We start from the raw sequence: 20,022 nt of genomic DNA, 5'->3' as shown, positions 1-20,022 counted from the left end.
ATGAAGGCTGGAGAAAATGACAAAGCAGCAATAATTCCAGACATGGAGGGACCACCATGTACAGCCGCGGCACAGGGCAGAACAGCAGTCAAGCAACAGCTGGTTAGATTTTGTCCTAATGCCTTCATTGGTCAATCCAGAGCGGCCAAGTGACATTTTCCACTGTGCCCACTTCTGTGTTGCCACACTCTGGGAGCAGGACCAAGCTTCCTTGGAGCTTTCAGGCTGCCTGGCATTTGCTGCCTGGCTACTGCCATCCATCCCTTCACGTGCTTATGTCCAGTGCACCTCTGCTATTTTGCACTCTTGGTGCTCCTTTAGCACAGCCCAGTGTGAGACAAGCAGAGCTGTGTGTGCAGAGGTGAGGCCAGCCCTCTGGACAGAGTGGGTATTTAAAAGATTCCCAAGAAAAATCTCTGAATGTAACCAACTGGCTTTTCTCATTTACAGTGTGTTTGACCTCACAATATGCAATGACTCGGGGCAAGTTAAATAGTTATTCAGAGTTGCATTTAAGCCCTGCAATGGCAATGTATTCCAAGTATGCCCTTGATGAAAAAGAAGAGAAACAGTGTTTTCTCCTCCAAATCTGGGAGGGTGTGTGGGAAAGTCTCTCGTTAAAGGAATGAGTAACTCAGTATTTGTAAACCATGAATCAACTCACACAAACTGAAAAATGAGTACAAGTGGTGATTTTACTACCACAGGTTTCGGCACTACTATAGCAAAGACAACAGACAACCAAATGATAAAATTTTTTTTTTATTATTCACTTTTGAATTCTTTTACACTTTCCTGATTATTTTGTGTAAGGTGAAACTAGAACTGTTTAAAAGACATACACAAATCTAGTACATCAATAACCAGGTATTTCTTTTTGCTATACTATTCTCACAACCACGTGTGTGCTAGGCAATATAACCGTCACAGAAGCAAACTTTAGGCAGAATACTGGTCAGTAAAAACAAAGCGAAAAGAGCTACCAGATATACAGACAGGCTCGGTTCCACATTCACTACTGCATTTATCAAGCGCCAAGTATTAACTGCACAATTTGTTCAGCTAGTAGAGGGGAGTTTTAAAATCAGTGCATGAAATTCTCTTCAGCAGACAGATGGACAAACAGATGGATCCTATACCTAAGTGGAATGTGAAGGCAGGGGATGATACCACGGGACTGATAGGTGACTATTCCTTATCTTTTCCACTGCATTGTTCACGCAACTCTTGCTAGGTTTTGTTTAATGGGACATGTTTGAAACATGACAAGGTGAGGACATTTGGAGCTCAAATATTACAAGCATTACAGATGTGCAGGTCTGCATTCCAGTACGAGATGGGAAATCCTGAATATTTGAGCCAGTACTTGAGCCAGTTTCCTGGTACTACCAAAGAATGGCAGACAAGAGCTGAAGAACACAGCAGCACTGGCAGCTCTTGAACACCCAAGGAAGAAATCTGTCCTTGGTGAGGTGCAGGCCTCATCCACCATTCTGACATACCAGGAACCAAAGATGTATATGGGAGGATGATGCATATGGGAGTCCAAAACTGCTTTAATGGAGTTTAAACAGGTGAAAGGGTCAAGGATGAACAGAGTCCAGTGGGAGAATAAAGTGAACTAAAAGATGGCTCAGTGGATTATTTTAAAAGTTTTCAGGATAAATTGAGAATGGGAATACCATGGGGATTTTGATTTACCTAAGAGTAAAGTAATGCAAAAGTGGCAGATCACTTCATGGTATCATTCAAACTAATAAGGCCATTCAAAAAATTGAATCTTCTCCTATTGCAAGTCCATGGCAGCGAACCAAGAATATTTACTACTGAAGAATATCTAAATTGTAACTAGGTAAAAGTTATTGCTGTGGGAAGGGGCTTAGTCATGCATGTGGTATGAGCATGAAAGCACTTTGAGAAGTCAAACCCCAGTTATCTGCCAGTGTAAAGAGTTTGGAAATCAAGCTGCTAACTCCCCTGTTTCCCTCCTCCCCAAAACAAACCCCATCCCCAGAAAGACAGGATTGACAAAGTGAGCTTTTGACTGAAAGTGGTGCCTCAGACTTGGTTACAAATGTCTACAGAGTGTGCCTGTTCAACTACCTCATAGCAGTGTCCCTAACTGGAATGCCATACATTGGATTGTTTTCCTTCCATGCCCCAGTGTTGCAATAGAATCTCTATAACTTTCTGTACAACTTTACAACAGAATTGTACTTCAACTATTTTGGTGCCAAATTAAGCTCGCCAGAGTTACATAATTGATGTCTACTTTTCTACCAAGAAGAGTTTTGTAAAGTCAATTGCAATCACAAAACCCTTTATTATTATTATCATCACAGTGTTCAGTTAAAAATATAAACACGGTAATCGGAACTGTAAATGTTCAGAATAGGAAAGTTCGGAATGCCATTGGAATACCCGACCTCCGCTCTAGGTACACAAAACACCAACCAACCGGTTTTACCCCACAGACAGTTTTTGCTACGTTGAGGTTGTGAAAGTCAATGTACTATTCTTTTTGCTTGTCGCACAAAGGGATTATGTGTAGGATACAGGGTGACATTGAACATATAGTGAAGCGTGACAGCCATTAGTTCTCTCCCTCCCCAGCATCCCCTTCATCTCCCTGGTTTTCCGACGTCCATAGCTGTAAGGAAATACAAACACGAGTTTATGCTGGAAGCACGGTTAATTACAATTGTCAGGAAGGGGAATACAGCGTAATTAGTAGTAGCTGTGCAATTTTCTCAGCTAAGAGCAATGCAGAACTGAACTTAATAGTAAAGCTGAAGAATAATAAACTAGAACATGAATAAAAGATAAGCAAGAAGCTAGCACAAGCCAGAAGTTTCACATAAAACTGTTGAGAACAAACTCCACTCTGTGTTACAAAAGGAATCTGAGTTTGTTACAGCAGTTAACAAGTGATTCGTAGTTTAAACAAGCAAGTCTAGCTGGTCTGGTTACAAAAAGCATCGCAGTTAACACATGCAGTTAACGCCTCAGAAAAAGCTTTTAACGGCACAGAACCGCATCAGCTTTCAGATGCTGAGTCCCACTTCAGAGTGCAGCAGCCTAGAGTGCAGTGGTTTGCCCCATGGTACTCACAGTGAGGTTGTCCCTAAGCAGCTGCATGATCAGGGTGCTGTCTTTGTAGGACTCTTCATTCAGCGTGTCCAGCTCTGCTATCGCTTCATCAAATGCCTAAAAACATAAACACAGCCCTTTCACACTCAGCTTTCTGAAGTCACTTCTGCTTATACAGAGCTTAAAATCTGCCACATTACTATCCACATTCTATAAAAACTATCCACGTTCTATAAAAAAGCTTCCAGTATTTTTCTTTCCCACCACAAGAAGAAACGTAAAACAAAGTGAGCACCAGATCCTAGACAGCCCGGGGAAAACAGAAGTCTTCAGGGGTGTCCAGATAAAAGCCCAGAAAAATGTTACTAAATGCCAATACCAAATACTGAAGAGGCAAGAGCACTCTTATGTGTCATGCTGAGAAATGGTTCACATAGCTTGAAGTCAGGTTTAAGACAACATTTACAAAAAAGGGACTTTCATTAAAAAGGAAGGTCTCCCTGGTCTAAATAAGTAGTGAAAGACAAAGGTACCATTACTTGAATGAGTACATATTTATACATATTGCACACGAGTCAGCAGACAAGAAAATGGAACACAAGACTTTTCGACAGTGGGGAGGAAGGTTTCCAATTTCTTTTCAAAACAGCAGAGGAAATCAGGTATGTTCCACTAGAGATTAACAAAGCCATTCTTCCCATCCATCTGTTGCACATGAAAATCAATACTGTGAGTCTGAGAGCCGTAACTGCTATTTCTTCATTCAGGTTTCAAACAGATGTAAGCATTTTAACTAAAAAAGGCAAGAACAGCAGCAGCATTTTACAGCACAGCATCACTTCTTGCTACAAAGTCTTACTGAAATGCATATTAAGAACACAAATATTCACCTAATGCCATGTTATTCAAGTTACTACCAGACAATTTTCACAGACACAAAAAGCTCCATTTAGAAGACTAATCCCATTTTAGGAAGAAGGCTAAGGAAAATATAACTGGCTATTTGTTTGCCACAACCCATCACAAAAGCTCTTTTTGGTCTCTGGAGAGAGAGGCACACATGCATATGGATAACAAGGACATTTAGGGCTACAAAGACTGGCACACAGACAACACTTCATGTACTGGCTAAGTGCTTCAATTTAAATAAATATTTCACTTTAGAACTGCTAAATTAATTCAAGTGTTTTCAATTTTGACACAAACACATTCTAAGAGAATTAGGTGGACATTAAACAGAGGCAATTTGTCTTCCCTGTCACTGGAACAGCTGCAGTAGCAAATTAGCCTTACCCAAAGCTAAGCTAGTCTAGCAAACCAACTTACCTGAAAATATACTACAATGACAACCATTTTATGACAGCATTTTTAAGGAATTTGATATGAGAAAGCATAATCATCTACAAAGTGCTACTGTAACCATGTAATTACCTCCTCAGCCTCCACAAAAATTGGTGATATGAAGAGTCTGCTTACCGTCTTTGCCAGATTACAGGCTTTTTCAGGAGAATTTAGGATCTCATAGTAGAAGACAGAGAAATTTAGAGCCAAACCGAGTCGAATGGGGTGTGTTGGTTGCATCTCTTTCTTGCTAATTTCAAATGCCTCCTGATAAGCTTGCTGGGAGTTTGCTACCGTTGCTGCAAAGAAGCAATTACAACCACATAAATACACAGTACATCTCTCTACTTCACTGGGGAAACAATTATATTCTTAGCCTAGACTACCATGCCACCAGAAATTCATGCAATTACCTATGCACAGACACTTCTTTCAATGTTTTTACATGCAAAAGCCTTCCACTTGCTGAACAATTAAAGCTGAAATAGATTTTTTAGTAGAAACTTAAAATTCCAACCAATCTGAATGGACACAAACTCTACTTAAGTGTTCTGGTTTAAAACATTCATTTTCAGCCCAGCTGAAAAAGTCATAGATATCAATAATAAATCCAGACAAAACCATATGGGGAACAAGAGGTAACTAAATGCTGCAGTTAGGTCATGAACTTTGTATTTCAGGTTGGGGTTTCAGGGCAAAGCCAACATTCCCTTCCTGGCTAATGAGTAACAATAAGCTCCATACTGACATCAAGCTAAGTTTGCAATTCATGGACTACATCAGGCACTCACAGGAATTCAGGCAGTTCAGCACTGCTTTCCCATTTCAGAATTTATGACTTCAGAACCCAGAAGCCCAATATCCCATATTTGTATGGGGAAAGTTTGCAAACAGTGAAGACTTGAGCTGAGTTCATAGTTTAAACATGAGATCAAACAAACTAAGCATTTTCTGTGAGAAAGAAACCTACATTCTGCAGGAAAATAATTTTATACTGCCACATATGCTTGAAAACTTGCTACTGTGGTCAGAGGCTACAGGCAGAGTTTGACTGTACTGATGAACATCTGCCAATTAATTGCAGTGTAGTGTTTCTCCAAGTGACTCACACTGCACCTATCTTTATAACTACAAAGCAGCAGTGAAAACAAATAAATACAGGATGTTGGGGAAAAGAATAAAAGTGGGTTTTATAGTTGATTCTGCTTGGTCCACAGAGAGAAAGAGAGATTTCATTTCTACTTACTTTGCTTATTGTCCCCAGATGCCACCTCTGAGAGGTATCTGTAGTAATCACCTTTCATTTTCAAATAGAAGACCTTGCTTTCTGGCTGTGTAGCATTGACAATAAGGTATTTATCCAGGAGTTCCTGAGAAAGATTAAAAAAAAGTAGTGTTTCCTGAGTCATAAAAATAATGTCTGAAACAGAGCCTTTGTTACAATGGTGAGCATGAGCTGTTCAAACAGTAACAATGACTTCTGTCATGATTTACGCAGACTCCTGTGTTAATCTCTTTGCCTACTGCTGTCTAAAGTCTGGGAAAAAAAAGATAAACTCCTTGTAGCCTAATCTATGGAGACTGAAAATGTGCTATGTTGATCCTACCCACAATTCTCTCCTGCAGGATCTGAAGGCTATCAGGGCTTAAGCCTGCTGATGCAAACCCACATCCATGACCAAACTAATGAAAAGCAGCAGCTGGAAATTTGGAAATTAGCACATCTGGTCACTTTTGCTGCTACACATTTGAATTCTATGCAGAGCTGTGAAATTGTCCACAATAAACTGATTCTATCTCCAGCTTCAGCTGAAAAGTTTGACAGTGGCACAGGCAGCACATGTGCACTCAGAAAGAGATGAAAAGATCTGACTGCACTGACAGCATCTGCTTCTGACTGATCTTAAGCAAATGGAACAGCAATAAAAGGAATACCTCCTGTCTGAGTGAAAGAAAGAGCAAAATCAGTCCGGAAGAAGAACTACACATCTTCTCCATGAAAAAAAAGGTACTAAACAAGACTCAGGACATCAGCATTCATTAATTAAGGAATTTAAACAGCAGGCCTTTTAGCAGGACTCATGTCAGCACCCCAGATCTAAATTTGTTTTCATGGTGAACCCCCTCCAGCCAGAGCCAGGGGTCTTCAGCATGGCCTGGTTTGCTTTTTGCTGCTAAAAAAAAATAGATTCTTTTATAACAAATTCCCTAAGAAGCAAGCTAAATGACTTAGCTCCATCCTAGGAGCTACAATTGGACCCAAGTATGTAGCTATGCAAAATTATTCCCCTGCTAAGGTGCTGCAGAGTCTACAGCACTACTAAAATTCCTTAAGCCTCTCTGAAGAATGCTGCAGTACTAACTACTGTTATTTTTGCTGTTGGATTATTACCAGAACATCATTGCAGATATCCTGCAATTCAGCCTCAATTTTCTCACGATATTCTTTTCCCATCTGCTGTTTCTTCTCGTTTCTCTCTGTTTTCTGTTCGATGCTGGAAATCACACGCCAGGACGAGCGGCGGGCACCGACCACGTTCTTGTAGGCCACGGAGAGGAGATTCCTTTCTTCATTGGACAGCTCATGTCCCTGCTCAGTGACAGCCTTCATAGCAGCAGCCATGTCATCGTAACGCTCGGCCTGCTCTGCCAGCTTGGCTTTCTGTACCAACTCGCTTTTATCCATGGCTGTCCTGCAATGAGCGAGGAATAAAAAGAGAGAAAAATGTCTCCATGGTCTGCACTAGGGAAGTTGATGCTGAAGCAGATCTTACAGTCAGTAATAAAAGGGAAATCTATCAACTGTAATAAAGTAATGCAAAGGGTTTCTTTTAAAAAATATATTTGACCTTTTGCCAAATGTGTATCATTTCCATGTGTAAATGACTAATGACAACCCTGAAGATATGAAAGCATCATTCTTCAAAATGCAGCAAAAGTCATATTGGTATTAAGCACAGCTCTATATGAAGCTCTTCTCTTTCCTTTACCAGGCACAGCTCACTCAGCTGGGGAGATATTAACCAAAAAATCACCAGGTTTCTGGGGCTTTTTCAGGTTTGTTTGTTTATTGTTGCTGTTGTTGTTTGTTTCCCTCTACTGCAGTACAAGAGCAACTACTTAGGAGCACTGAAGCACTGGACAGCTCCTTCTGACACTGAAGATTTTTGGCAAGTTAGAGATGTTTCTGTGGGTTTACATAAACCATACCCAGGAAAGCTGTAGTGTTGGCAACTATGGAAAGTGCATTTATAATGTTCTGCCAGAAAATAACGTGGGTTATTTTGCATATGCATCAACATTTACACAATGGATGACTCTACACAGCTAGGGTGGCTGCAGTCTCAGGTTTTCAAGACCTTTTAAATAACATTGATATTCATAAAATCTGAATGGGATGTGGCCCACACAATGGTCACTGCTACAAAACAAAATGCTTATATGGAACCAGTTTGTTTATCATTTTTGATAATGCAGTTTAGCAACCAAAGCTGTGAATGCACTTCACATGGCCACAGGGTCGCTGAAGAGCTCATGCCAGGGAGAATGAATAAACAGCCCAGGGCCAGGCTCACAGGAGAGCCTTTATCAAAACGGACCTCAATACTTCACAAACTCACAGACAACCCAAATTAATCTGTAAAAATTCTCCAGGTTCAATTTCGGACACGTCCAGAACTATTATTCTCATCAGTACCGAGCATAATTATCCTCTCCCACTCCTAAATCCTAATCAGGGCTCTCACTGTCTAGGTAAGTTGTAAGGCTGAGACTTACAGCCTAAAAACCACTTCTAAAACAAGAATAAAAACCAAACAAGAACAGTAAGTTTACATTTGTATTTCACAGACTTCTGTTCATTACAGAAGCACCTACAGCCCTATTAGAAAGAACCAACACACTGAAAGAGATTGCTGCAGCCTTTTTCCTGGCTCTCATCTTTGAAGATTCCAGTCTGACTGGCTTCTGATGGAGAACATCTTGCACACACTGCTCAACTTGTATTTTACTCCAAGGATCACCTACCACACTATTACAGAGGAAAACCAGTCCCCTGTACCAAATCCTCAAACAGGACAATGAGACACAGACCCAAATTCCAATTGTGATACATTCCCAAATTCACACACTGCTCACACTGCTGAGGATGAGTCCCAACTACAGAATTATTTTGAGCACATTCTGTACCTCCAGCTGAAGATATTCCACTTTAGCAAAAAAACAAATCACCCAGGATATCTAGTCAAAAAATTGTTATTTCACATTAGAGTTCCTGAAGTAAACCCAGCAACCAAATGTACCTGCTCTGTATCTGCAAGTCACACTCACTCCTGCTTGTGTTTGATCCTTTGTAGATTCTAATACGTCCATCCTCATAAGGCACTCAAAGTAAGGACAAGGAATATTACAACCAGCCTCCTGGAAAGGGATCTTTTACTGGTAAGTAAAGATGGGCTCTGGTTCAGCTGCATTTCAAGTGCTGTGTTTAAACCAGTGGATTCTGGGACCTATTGAAAGGTGCCACACAGACCTCAGATCAAAGCCCTCAAATTTGTTTTCACGACAGGGTGACTGTGGGCAGCAGTGTGACAACTTGTGGCAAGGCATGATTCATTTGGTTCTCTCTTTCCCAGTAAGCTTTTACCCTGGGGATATTACCATTGGTTTGCACAGGCTTATCAAACAGCCAGCTCCTGATGATGGAAAAGGTTAAGTGGGATTTGTGATGTGCTTTGTTTCTTCCTACTTGAAAGGCTATCACAGCACCAATGCAGAACAAGCCCAAGGAAATCATCAGACCGTTTCCCCCTGAGACTTTTCCCTGTTTCCCACTTTTCCCTGTTGAGTCTTCCAAACCTTGTAAACCATTCCCTTAACTCAGCATATTTGCAGACTATGTGCTCAAGGCAGGAAGTAATTTGGGAGTGCTATTTCTCCAGTCACTCACTAAAATCCCAATATGAGCAAAGTACACCTGAAGAATGCTTTTTACATTACAAGAGACAACTTTGAACAACAGGACACTGAAACTAAACCGTTTCAGAGCACTTTTAGTTTCTTCATTGTCTGCACAGCTTCTAGAAGTATTTCTACTGCAAACATCTTATCTTTTCCTCTTCTTCTCATGGAATGTGATTGTTATGTGGAAGCAGACTGCTTGTTGAAATGCAGAGGCAAGTAGCTCCAACTGAATTTACATTTTGTCATTGAAAAGTCACTTGCTTTTATCTTTGATCTGCACTTTGCCAATAGTGGTCTAAGAATTCTGTTTACAAACAATATAGTTTAGTTTTGAAAGGGTGCAGACTTTGTTTTATCAAGCTCACTGACATATTTATATTTAGATGCAAGACAGTTCACAGGAGTCAATCGGTTCATGTAAGGACACATGAAGGAAAACACAAAGACCTAATGGATAAAAGAGATCCAGAAACCAGTTTAACATACCAATTATACAAGTAAAATACCAGCACAGAGATTAGAATGTTGCTTCTCATCAAGCAACTTTCCTCAGCAAAGTAACTAATTTATGCACATGAAAGTCATTTATGCATATATGAAACTCAAACTCATCATTAAAGATGGAGCTCCTGAGTACTTCACTGGCTTAGTTTTGACGCAAGAATTCAGTGTACAGAGGTTGATTTTAATTAATTTGTGTTAATATCTGTACTGTTAGCAGGCTTGCTATGAAACGTAAGTATTATTTAGTAACATGGATTTAACAGAACTCAAATGCAGTAAGAAAATCATTGCCCACACCAGAATATCTGCCAATGACAGTAAGCCTACCATTCCTTCCTTCCCAGGATGCTGCATAAAGGAACACTTAAAATCCTCATTTGATTCTCCATTGCTTACCTTGTTAGAAGCTTGGAGAGAGCTTTGCAGAGCTATGCTGGCTTGAGCTCCAAAAGAGGGAAGTGTTTGCCAGAAGGAAAAAAGATACAAGGAAAGGAGTGATGTTTGAAAAGGCAAAGAAGCAACTATCAGTTATAACTGGTCCCTCCCAGAGAGGAGATGAAAGCCACACTCTAACAATGGACCAGTGTGCCACGGTCTGAAACAAGCAAAGCCTAGAGCTAAAAATACACCTAGGCCACACACAGAAGCCATCTACCAAAGGTTACCTGCAGCTAGGAGCAAAACACACAGAGGTGATGAACAGGAGGCTGACAGGAATGCTCTATTCTAGCACTGATAAAGCCATGCCATGGTGGCAAAGGGAAAAGAGGGAAGATGGAAAAAGGAGCAGAGACGTGCAGATCACAGCCATGGAGGAGTCCTGAAAGTTGCCTGTTCTAAGCAGAAGATTCTGATATTAGATGCATTAACATAGTTCAAATTCTTAAGACACTGTCTGCTTAAGAATCTGCACAACACAACTGAGCAGCCCTCAAAATAGAAGTGGCTGGACATTGTTCACAGTAAGGAATGCCAACCACTGCCCAGCAGTCAGAAATTTCAATCATCTGAAGTCCCACACTCAAAATGTAATTTTTTTTCAGTTTTTTCCCCCTCTATCTCCCATACAGCCTAGAGCTCTTTCAATGTCTCTTATAAATGCAGAAGAGCATGTATGCAGGCACTGTAAGTGCTTACTCACACTCCAGAAAAGCTTTACACCCGTGTGGAAAAGACTGAAACACATCACAAAGCACCAAAGGTGAAGGTCAGGACCTGCAAAACTCACTAGTTTGTAGCTGCATCTTTCAGTGTGTGGAAGATGCAGTGAGAAGGGGATGGTGTGGCCAGCCTGGAGTCAGGACACCCATGAATCTTTCAAGAGTGGATGGACACACAGAACTGGAGGTTTACATCCCATTAACAGCTGAGGGGTAAAACATGCAGCTACTGCTCTTCAGAAAGACTGCAGGATTTTGAGAACTACAGCTTGCTCCTTGGCACTTATTCCATCTGCTTTGTAGCCTTTATTGGTTCCCATTCCTATGGGCTCTTTAGGACAAAGCCAAAATGAATCAGAACTAACTGTACTTAAAGTCTGTAAAAATCAAATGAAAACTGACACTGAAAATAATCTGGCTTATATAACATATTGAACTGACAGGACAATACTAATAAGCTTACATTGGTCTGAAGTCTGCTGCTCTTGATGACCTGTTCTTCTGATGCTAATTAATTCATTGATTTTTGTGCACTGTTTTTCCCTCTACAGCAAGCATGAGAATCTATCAGACCAACACCTCCACTTTGCAGAAAAGAACTGGTGAGAAAGCAGTGTAGTTATTGGTTTGACATACTGGTCCCTAACGAGTTGAGCAGAGCTGCAGGTTACCAGACCCGCATATTTCACTGTGAGGAAGGAAAACAAAGCGAGCTTTGGTGAAATGGGAGGCAATCATACCTCCCAGTCATAAGTCCACTCAAATTCTAACAGAAGAAGCAGCAGACGGTACAGAATTTGCAGTTCAGTATTCCAACAACATGTGAACACACCTTATTTGATTTCTGGACAGGCAATTCATTCTGAAAATAAACATTCACGTGAGGTGAGTGGTATCTCAAATTACAGTTCTATAACTACAGAGAGTAAGAGCTCTGGGGACATTAATTCTAAAATAAACAGAAAATCATTCTCCACCATTCAGGTACACACATGCTGACACAAGTAGCTGCATGATGGGGATGGCATTCCCTGTCAACTGGACAATGCTCACAACATTTCTTTTTTACAGGAAATGGAGTGAAACTCTTTCAGTTGAATGCAAGCACCTTCCTTGCTTTCCTACAGTATGAGGCATTTGATTTTATTGGTTGTGTTTCTCTGGATGGTTCCCTCAAAGGCTAGCACGGGTTGTGAAATAACTGATTAGAAAATGAATGGCTCTGGTAAGATCTGAACAGCAAAATCTTCCTGCCAGAAGCCTGGGTATAACAAGTTCAGTAAAATATCCTGCAAACATAATGAGGGAAAAAGGAACATGACTTCACAGCTGTGATATTCTTGCTGACCTTGTGCAGCACATAACTTCAGCCTCCTCTGCATCTACCCTGGCCTTCGGCTTAAATCTCTATGCAAATGTTGAGATAAAATTAACATTCTATAAAGCCATGCCTCACCCTGCTCTGGCCATCTGCTGCCATCATTACTTGTTGCTTCGTAAAATTGAATAAAATGACACTCAATGGTTTTCTGTCTCCATAGAGAATTACAAAATGCCTATGACCACTACCAACAGCATGTGGGGACACTCATATTGTATGGACATCTCAAATTTAGTGACAGCAGCCTTGTTCTTCCTAACGCCAGGCTGAAAAGCAAAGCTCTGCTCCTGCCTATGGCCCTTAGCTCAGAACAGCTGCATGGAGACATGCTGGCACTTCCACAGCACAACATCCCCACATGGCAACACCTTTTTGTTCCAACCAGAAGAATTGGTTTTGGCTAGAATCCAGGTGGAAATTGTGAGTAACCCCAAAAAATCTTCCCCCAGGCATAAAGTTCACGCCAAACTAATGTATTCATATCACAGGTAAATCAATTTTGTTAATAATAAACTGACAGTATTTATATTACAGGGTGGGGCAAGAAATGTGGCCATGTAACAGACACACTAGTGTAATGCCTGGTATTAGGATACCACACGGATCAGAGTAGGAGCTTTTACCTCATTAACCAAATAATTATTTACTGAGCTCCTCCTCATCCGAGTTTATTCACATGCATCACAAAAAGCTGCATACTGGCACAGGCCTGCTCAGGAAAAAATAAAACGACTCAACATCAAAATAGCAGAGATCAGAACATGCGGTACTGACATAATGAGGTTGAGAAAACTGCACCAGGCCCATCTGTGCAACGAGTCTATCACTTTATTGGTACCCATTTAATAAACAAAATATGATACAGGGGATATTTTTGCAGTCCTTTAATATGAAAGGAGAAAAAGGCACATGTGTTCTTGTTTTCTTTTCTAGACCAGATTATATCTCATTATTGCTTTAAAATAAAAGAAAGCTCATTTTTTTAATATAAAAGTATTACAATTTCTGACTGAAGTGTCCTGTGTTAGTGAACATGTGAAAACACAAATATTCCTACAGCCACTGAAGATACAAAACATTGCAAACATTGCCAAAGTCTCTGATATTTTTCCATGGGAATTTAGCTTTTATGATGCTGCATGATGTGTTTTTTATCACTAGAAAATGTATTTTAACTATTAATAAGCAATCTATCTGAAAGCCATCATCAATTTATATGGTGATCTTTACATGAGATGCATTTATGCCAATACAGTGGTTGTGTTCCACTGTTACTTCAACATCCCAATAAACGCCTGGTTATACCTACCTCACACAAAACCCACAACCAGATCTGGGTTACTGCCCAGCCTTTTGTAGGCTGGGACTGGCTTGAACCAACATCCTTTCCCTGTGGAGCCTTCCCTAAAAGCATCCCTATTCCCAAATGGACACGAATGATCAAAATCGGAACATACTAAACGCATTTTGTTCCCGTCTAACGCGCTCATACACGGCCATGACCACCGACGTGGGCCGGCTCACGGGCACGGCCACGGCAGCTGCGCTCTCGGGGCTGGGCACGGAGCTCCGGGCGTTGGGCAGCCCGAGGCCAGCTCGGGGCCGGCCCAGCCGTGCGGCGGTGCGGGTTCGCTCCGGGCAGCGCCGCTCGGGCCCCGGGCTCGCAGCCCTTCCTGCCGGGCGGGCCCAGGTGAGCGCGGCCGCGCCCCGGGCACCGAGTGACTCACCGGGGCGGGGCAGAGCCGGCAGCTCCCGAGGGGCGGCGCCGCCCGCCGGGGCCCGCCGGCCGAGGGTCGCACCGTTACCCGGCCCGGGGGACGCAGGAGCGGGGAGGCAGCACCAGGGACCCTCCCGCGGGGACCCCCGCACGGTGCGCCCGCCGCGGCCTGCCGCTCCCCGCGCGGGGTGGAGCGGAGCGGAGCGGGCAGGGCGGGGGCAGGCCGGGGCGGGCCGGCCCCGCGGGTCGCGATGGCGATGCCCCGCGGTGGCGATGCCCGCCGCGATGGCGGCCGCGGGCCCTCACCTGGCGGCGCGCGCGGATCCCACGGGCGGAGGCGACGGCAGCGGCGGCCGCTCGCACGGACACGCGCACACACCCTGCGGCGCTCGGCCCCGCTTCCGCCGCGCGACACGCCCCTTCCGGCGCCAGGGGGCGCCACCGCCCCGCGCGCCGCCCCGGCGGGACGGTCACCATGGCAACGGGGCTCATCCTGCTCGGCCCGGCCTGGCCCCGGGGCTCAGCGGGGCCTGCCCGCCGTGTGAGCGCACCCCGAGCGGGGAGAACGCCGGAGACACGGCCCGTGGGGCGCTCACAGCCCGACACCCGCCGCTCTTTGTCTCCGCGGAGCTCCCCGGTGCCGCAGGAAGCGCTGGGGTGGCAGTCCGGGCAGGGAGTGCTGCGGCCTGGAAGGGCGGCAGTTTCTCCGGCAACAAAAGAAACAGTTTCTGGTTTTCTTGACTCTTTGCACTGCTGGACCTCTTGCCTTTTCTTTGGCTGGAGCTCACGGTAGTCACAGAATCACAGGATTGATTAGGTTGGAAAAGACCTCTAAAATCATCGGGTCCGACCTGTGACTGACCGCCTCCATGCCAGTTAGAGCACGGCCCTGAGTGCTGCACCCGTGAAACACCAGCGGGGACAGCGACCCTGCCACCTCCCCGAGCGCACCATTCCAAAGGGACATATCCTCGCAAAACAGGCACTGCGGTTATTCTGTGCACCCTCAAAATAAAATTTCACAAATGCTTTGAGTTGCAAAATCACTTTTAAATGCTGTTGTAGTTGCATCTCTTTCCTACAACAGTGGCATGTTTTCCCTGAAAAATGTCTTCCCTTCAGTTGCATGTTTTCACTGAAAAATCAAGACCCTTACTGGCTAGATAAATTTTATGCAACTAATAAACTACATTTGCTAGGGAAATGGCAAAAGAGAACATTTTTGGGGCATGAGGAGAAGTCTAGCTTGGTCTCCAAAAAGGAATCCAAGTAAAAGAGTTCAGTTTTGTAATCCATATAATCCTTTTGGATAAGAAGTGACAGGAGACACAACTCAATTGCTCTGCACCCAGATCTCAAATTTATGGCAGCAGCACTCGTCAGTGTTATTATTTGGGCTCAGTTCAATTACAGCATCCCAGAGTCCAATTTTCTCTTCTACTTTCAGATACAGTCCTGGGCCCATCAAAGTCACTGTGAGATTCCTTTTTGGTGATGGAAGGGACTTCATTAATTTCCTGCTTAGTCTCAGTCCAAAGGTTAATTACTTTGGAAAGTCAGAAGGAAAATTACTTGGCACCCACAAGTTATCTTAAGCTGCAAACACTGATTCAGCTCCATTAGTTGCTGTCATCACTCTCTTTTTTCTTTTCTAGGCAAAACTTGTTTTTCCCCTGATCTTCCCCATAGTCCTTATCTTCTCGGTTTCTATTTGGGCCATCCTCAGTGTTCTTGCTGAGGCCTTGGGGGTGCTGATTCATGGCAGAATCACTTGGTTTTGACACTCCTTGCCTGCATACCTGTGTACCACACTCAGTTTGCAGAGGTGCTGTCGACACCTGCTCATTTAGACTCCCACTGTGCCTCCCTCACCCTGCTCCCCTTCCTGCCTGTGTTATCACAGCTCATGCCTCTTACTTGCAGTGAGGTGCACTGAGCTTCTCTCACACAGCTCCTCCAAGCTGTCCACACAGAAGTCTCCTCATCACCGCTGAGGTGCTCGCAGTCCTTCTCAACTGGTGCTTTTGGAACATGCAGTCTCCACCACGGTATCCAGGTGGGACAGTTCCATGCTGTGTAGTCACAGGGGAAGCATCACCCTCTGCTTTCACTGAGCTCCTGCAGCTGAGTCCCTGCTGGGCCAGAGGCCACTGAGGCATAACTGTGTTAATGATAAAGATCATTTCTCCCCGAGCTCTTCCTGCCCTGGGCCCTTCCCAGCCCTGTGCCTGCCCTGGTGCAAGAGATAAGCAGGGCACTCTATTGTAAACAGGGTCTGCTGATGAGGAAGAGAATGATGCATCTGACTCTATGTTCTTAAAAAAATAATTTATTACTTTATTATACTATAGTAATAAAAATACTATATTAAACAATATATTATTTAATATAATATTATATTTAAAATACTATACTAAAATACAAAACCCACTTACTAAATACTAAAAAATAATAATGAAAACTCGTGCTATTATACTATATTGTATTAAAAATACTATATTATACTAAAAAATACAAAAAACCCCCCTTAATATTAAAAAATAATAATGAAAGGTCTTGATATTACACTATATTATATTAAAAATATTATACTATACTAAAAATACAAAAAAGCCCCTTACTAAATACCAAAAAATAATAATGAAAACTTGTGGTATTATACTATATTGTATTAAAAATACTCTACTAAAAAATACAAAAAAACTTACTAAATACTAAAACAATAATAATGAAAACTTGCAATAGTATACTGTATTATATTAAAAATACTATACTAAAAAATACTAACACTCCTTATGAAATACTTAAAAATATTGATGAAAACTCGTGACTCTTTTCAAAGTCCCACACAGCTTAGTGCTAATTAGCCAATGAGTTAAAACAACTCACACTAAAATCCAATTAAGCAATCACCTGTAAGTAAACAATCTCCAAACACATTCTACAACACAAGAAAACAAACACACAAACAAAAAAAATAAATCAACACAAGAAAAGCAAATGAAATAAAATTTGTTCTTCTTTTCTCTAAAACCTCTAGCTGCTTTTCAGCTTCCCAGAAAAAAAATCCTAAACAAAAAAATCATGTCCAAAAAATGTGAATACCACAGCACCCTGCAGTTCTTCCAGGGATGGTGAAGGTTGGAACCAACACCAAACTTCAATTCTGGAAAAGCTTGCACCAGCAGCAAGTGGTTCAATGTGTCACCTTTCAGAGGAGAAAGTGCACATGAGCTCAAAGGATCTGAGACAGGAGACACCAAACTCTGTGCAAGAACAGCCTTTTCCTCAGGGGCAGGCTGGATCTATGAGTAAACAACACAACAGAGAGACCAGGCTGCCTGGCTCTCCAGCAGAAAACATCCTGCTGTTTCCATCTTTTTTTCCCAAAGAGCCACTTTTCAGGTAGATAAGGGTGAGGTATAAATGGAATTTGGCTTTAGCAGCTGGTCAGTGTTAACCCTGTCACTGCCATGGGGAGCACAGAGCAGCTGCCCTGAGCTACAGCCTCACCGAGAGTAAATCCCGAAGGGAGGAAATCACGGGATTTGCCCTGAAAGAGGACACAGCCCATGGCCGAGGCGGGGTCTCTTTGCTGCAGGAGTGGTTCTTTACAAGGTCTGTGAGACCCGAGCCTTTCCCTGGACACACCCCAGGCTTCACCCTTCAAAGGAGGCTCTGCAGGCAGCTGGGGATGCAGGGACACTTTGTTCCTGTCTTTTGCAACTGATTCACTAGAGAGAGAGAATTTCCATCTCTAAACCACTTCATTGCGCTGAGTTAGTTAGTACTTAGCATCAAGAGCAGGTAAAAGAAGTAGAACGAGCTCTTTGACGAAGATGCCAAACAGGGAGGGCTGGCTCCACTCCCCGTGCGAGCAGCAGTGTCAGAAGAACATTCTGATATCTGTTCCCAGCAGATGGCACAAGAGCTCGGGCTGCTCCGGTCTCTGCTCCCGGCAGCCCGTACCTGCTCTCAGGTGTGCGGCTGCTGGCACAGGAAAGATGAACCAGAGATTTGTACTAAAATAAGTGCATAAAGCTTTGTTCAGAAATGCCATGCTGACCAGTCGCTCAATTTTTGTGATTTTTTTTTTTGGCTTTGGTCATTTGTATTGAAAGTAGTATGTCTCAGCTGCTGCGGGTACCAGAAGCAAACGGTTGATGGCACTGCACGATCGCTGTCCCTGCAGCTGATCTCCCCCTGCAGCCTGAGGGAAAAACGAGGGTGTTTCATTTTCATGCCGTAGGAAAGACATTCACAAAATGCAATCGCCACCGACTGAGTATATTTTATCTCTTGACTGTTCTGGTACTCATTTTCCCAATCTTCTGCTCTGTGTATGAGAGTGTACAGCCTGGATGTTTCAATTATTCTAAGCTGGATCTCCCAGATCTCTAAATAGTGGATTAGGTGATGGATCCCACATGGAACTGGTGTAGTGATTTATGGCAGCTGACACAACTGACCTGCTGGAGCTGACAGCTGGGATGTCCACCAGAAGTCTCATCAGAATATCAAGAATTCCATCATTTGCCAGTGGGGGTTGTGGTGTACTTTGAATTGCACATGATGGCCCTAAGAAAGGAGGCTTGTAAGGAAGCAACAAGGAATGTGAAAGAGCAAAACAGTATTTTTAAAATTAATATTTCTGCAATAGGAAATTTAAAAAAGCTCCAAGGGAAAAACTTCTGCAAAAAGTCTTGTATTTTCTCTGTGCATAAAGTGCTTGTGACATTACAGACTACTGTGATGAAGAAAAAACTAGAATTAGGTTAGTTAGAACTAAAATTACAACTAAACTGGGCACAGGCATAAGCATCTTGCATAGGATAGGGCTATTAATAAGTTTAATTAAAGCAACCTTTAAAGCAAAGAGCAGCAGGTTTTCCTCATGGTCCCTGCCAACTAAATGCTAGACTAAATAATACTTTGTTTGGGCATCTTTCAGTCCTTCCTTCTGTCCAAGGAATGCAAGTGATTTAGTGCAGCTTCTCTATTAAATGTGATTTGGACAAAAGTCAAATGGCTGTTTTAATTTGAAGGTGTTTAAAGGTCTGAAGGTGACTTTAGAGAGCTCAGTTAAGAGCATAATTGCAAAGCAACTTACAAGAAGTAACTGTGGGAGCATGAAAATATAAATGACCTAAATAGTATAAAACAGTATGATGGGAAATGTGGTTGGAAGAAATGTCTTGGATGGGATAGGAATTCAGCTCCAGGAATGCAATTTTGGCAGTAGTGCCCCAAACAGAGGATTCTATTTCTGGGGAAATGCACTGAACTCTGGGTCATGAATTAAACTCAGGTAATTTATGTTCTGCTCATAAAAAGTGGCAGTGTAAAAAAACAAGGAGAAATGGAATGGAATATATTGCTGTAAATTTTGTAGCTGCTGGGACCTGGAGAGTCAGTGTGTATATCTGATGCCAGGTAATGCCTAAGAAAAATTCAAGCCAAGGAACACATAGTAAACCCTTCAAAGCTGCCAACTCAGTGACCCTAAGGAAATCCAGTTTCAAAGCAGCATATGAAGAGAGGTTTGAAGAGGTGACTTCCCAAACCCTGAACTTTATTTATTAGCTGTTTCTGACAAGCTCTAAAGAAAGGCAAGTGTCTTGATATTTTGAAATTGCATGGCATGTGTTCATTTTCATAGGAAACTCTGATCTTTAGGAAATACCAATATTATTCCATTTCCTGATTTCTCATTCTTTTCTCTCTTGGTATTTAATACCAGTCTGCTGTGTAGAAATTCCAAGCTAGTGTCTCTTCCAAGCCTTGGCTGCCTGGGTCCCACAGAGCTCCAGCTTCTTCGCAACCAGCTATCTTCCAGGTGCCTTTGAAGTGGGATTTCTGCTAGAAAA

The 20,022-nt window shown here is 42.7% G+C and overlaps 1 protein-coding gene across 2 annotated transcripts; it reads right to left on the bottom strand.

Moving 5' to 3' along the window:
* Positions 1 to 746: 746 nt before the first annotated feature.
* YWHAB (tyrosine 3-monooxygenase/tryptophan 5-monooxygenase activation protein beta) lies at positions 747 to 14,575 on the bottom strand. 2 transcript variants are annotated; one of them, XM_064729746.1, is made up of 6 exons: positions 14,462 to 14,575; positions 6,824 to 7,124; positions 5,678 to 5,801; positions 4,567 to 4,730; positions 3,112 to 3,207; positions 747 to 2,650 (listed from the first exon to the last, which is right to left on the bottom strand). In XM_064729746.1, the coding sequence occupies exons 2-6, from the start codon at positions 7,115 to 7,117 to the stop codon at positions 2,594 to 2,596; spliced, it is 735 nt and encodes a 244-aa protein (XP_064585816.1). In that variant the 5' UTR covers positions 7,118 to 7,124; positions 14,462 to 14,575; the 3' UTR covers positions 747 to 2,593. The 2 variants fall into 2 exon arrangements, with proteins under 2 accessions (XP_064585816.1, XP_064585817.1); XM_064729747.1 differs by lacking the exon at positions 14,462 to 14,575 and adding an exon at positions 10,294 to 10,316.
* Positions 14,576 to 20,022: the final 5,447 nt, after the last annotated feature.

The sequence above is a fragment of the Zonotrichia leucophrys genome, chromosome 20 (genome assembly GCF_028769735.1).
Source record: "Zonotrichia leucophrys gambelii isolate GWCS_2022_RI chromosome 20, RI_Zleu_2.0, whole genome shotgun sequence".
NCBI lineage: Eukaryota > Metazoa > Chordata > Aves > Passeriformes > Passerellidae > Zonotrichia > Zonotrichia leucophrys.
The sequence above is the reverse complement of the archived record's forward strand: the minus strand, read 5'-3'. Positions and strand labels throughout refer to the sequence as shown.

Excerpts from the sequence above, each read along its gene's own strand:
- YWHAB (XM_064729746.1), bottom strand. The coding sequence starts at position 7,117 with ATGGATAAAAGCGAGTTGGTACAGAAAGCCAAGCTGGCAGAGCAGGCC. Across the intron at positions 5,802-6,823 it reads ATATCTGCAATGATGTTCTG|GAACTCCTGGATAAATACCT; the intron begins GTAATAATCCAA and ends AATCTTTCTCAG. Across the intron at positions 3,208-4,566 it reads CCTGTAATCTGGCAAAGACG|GCATTTGATGAAGCGATAGC; the intron begins GTAAGCAGACTC and ends TTATGTTTTTAG.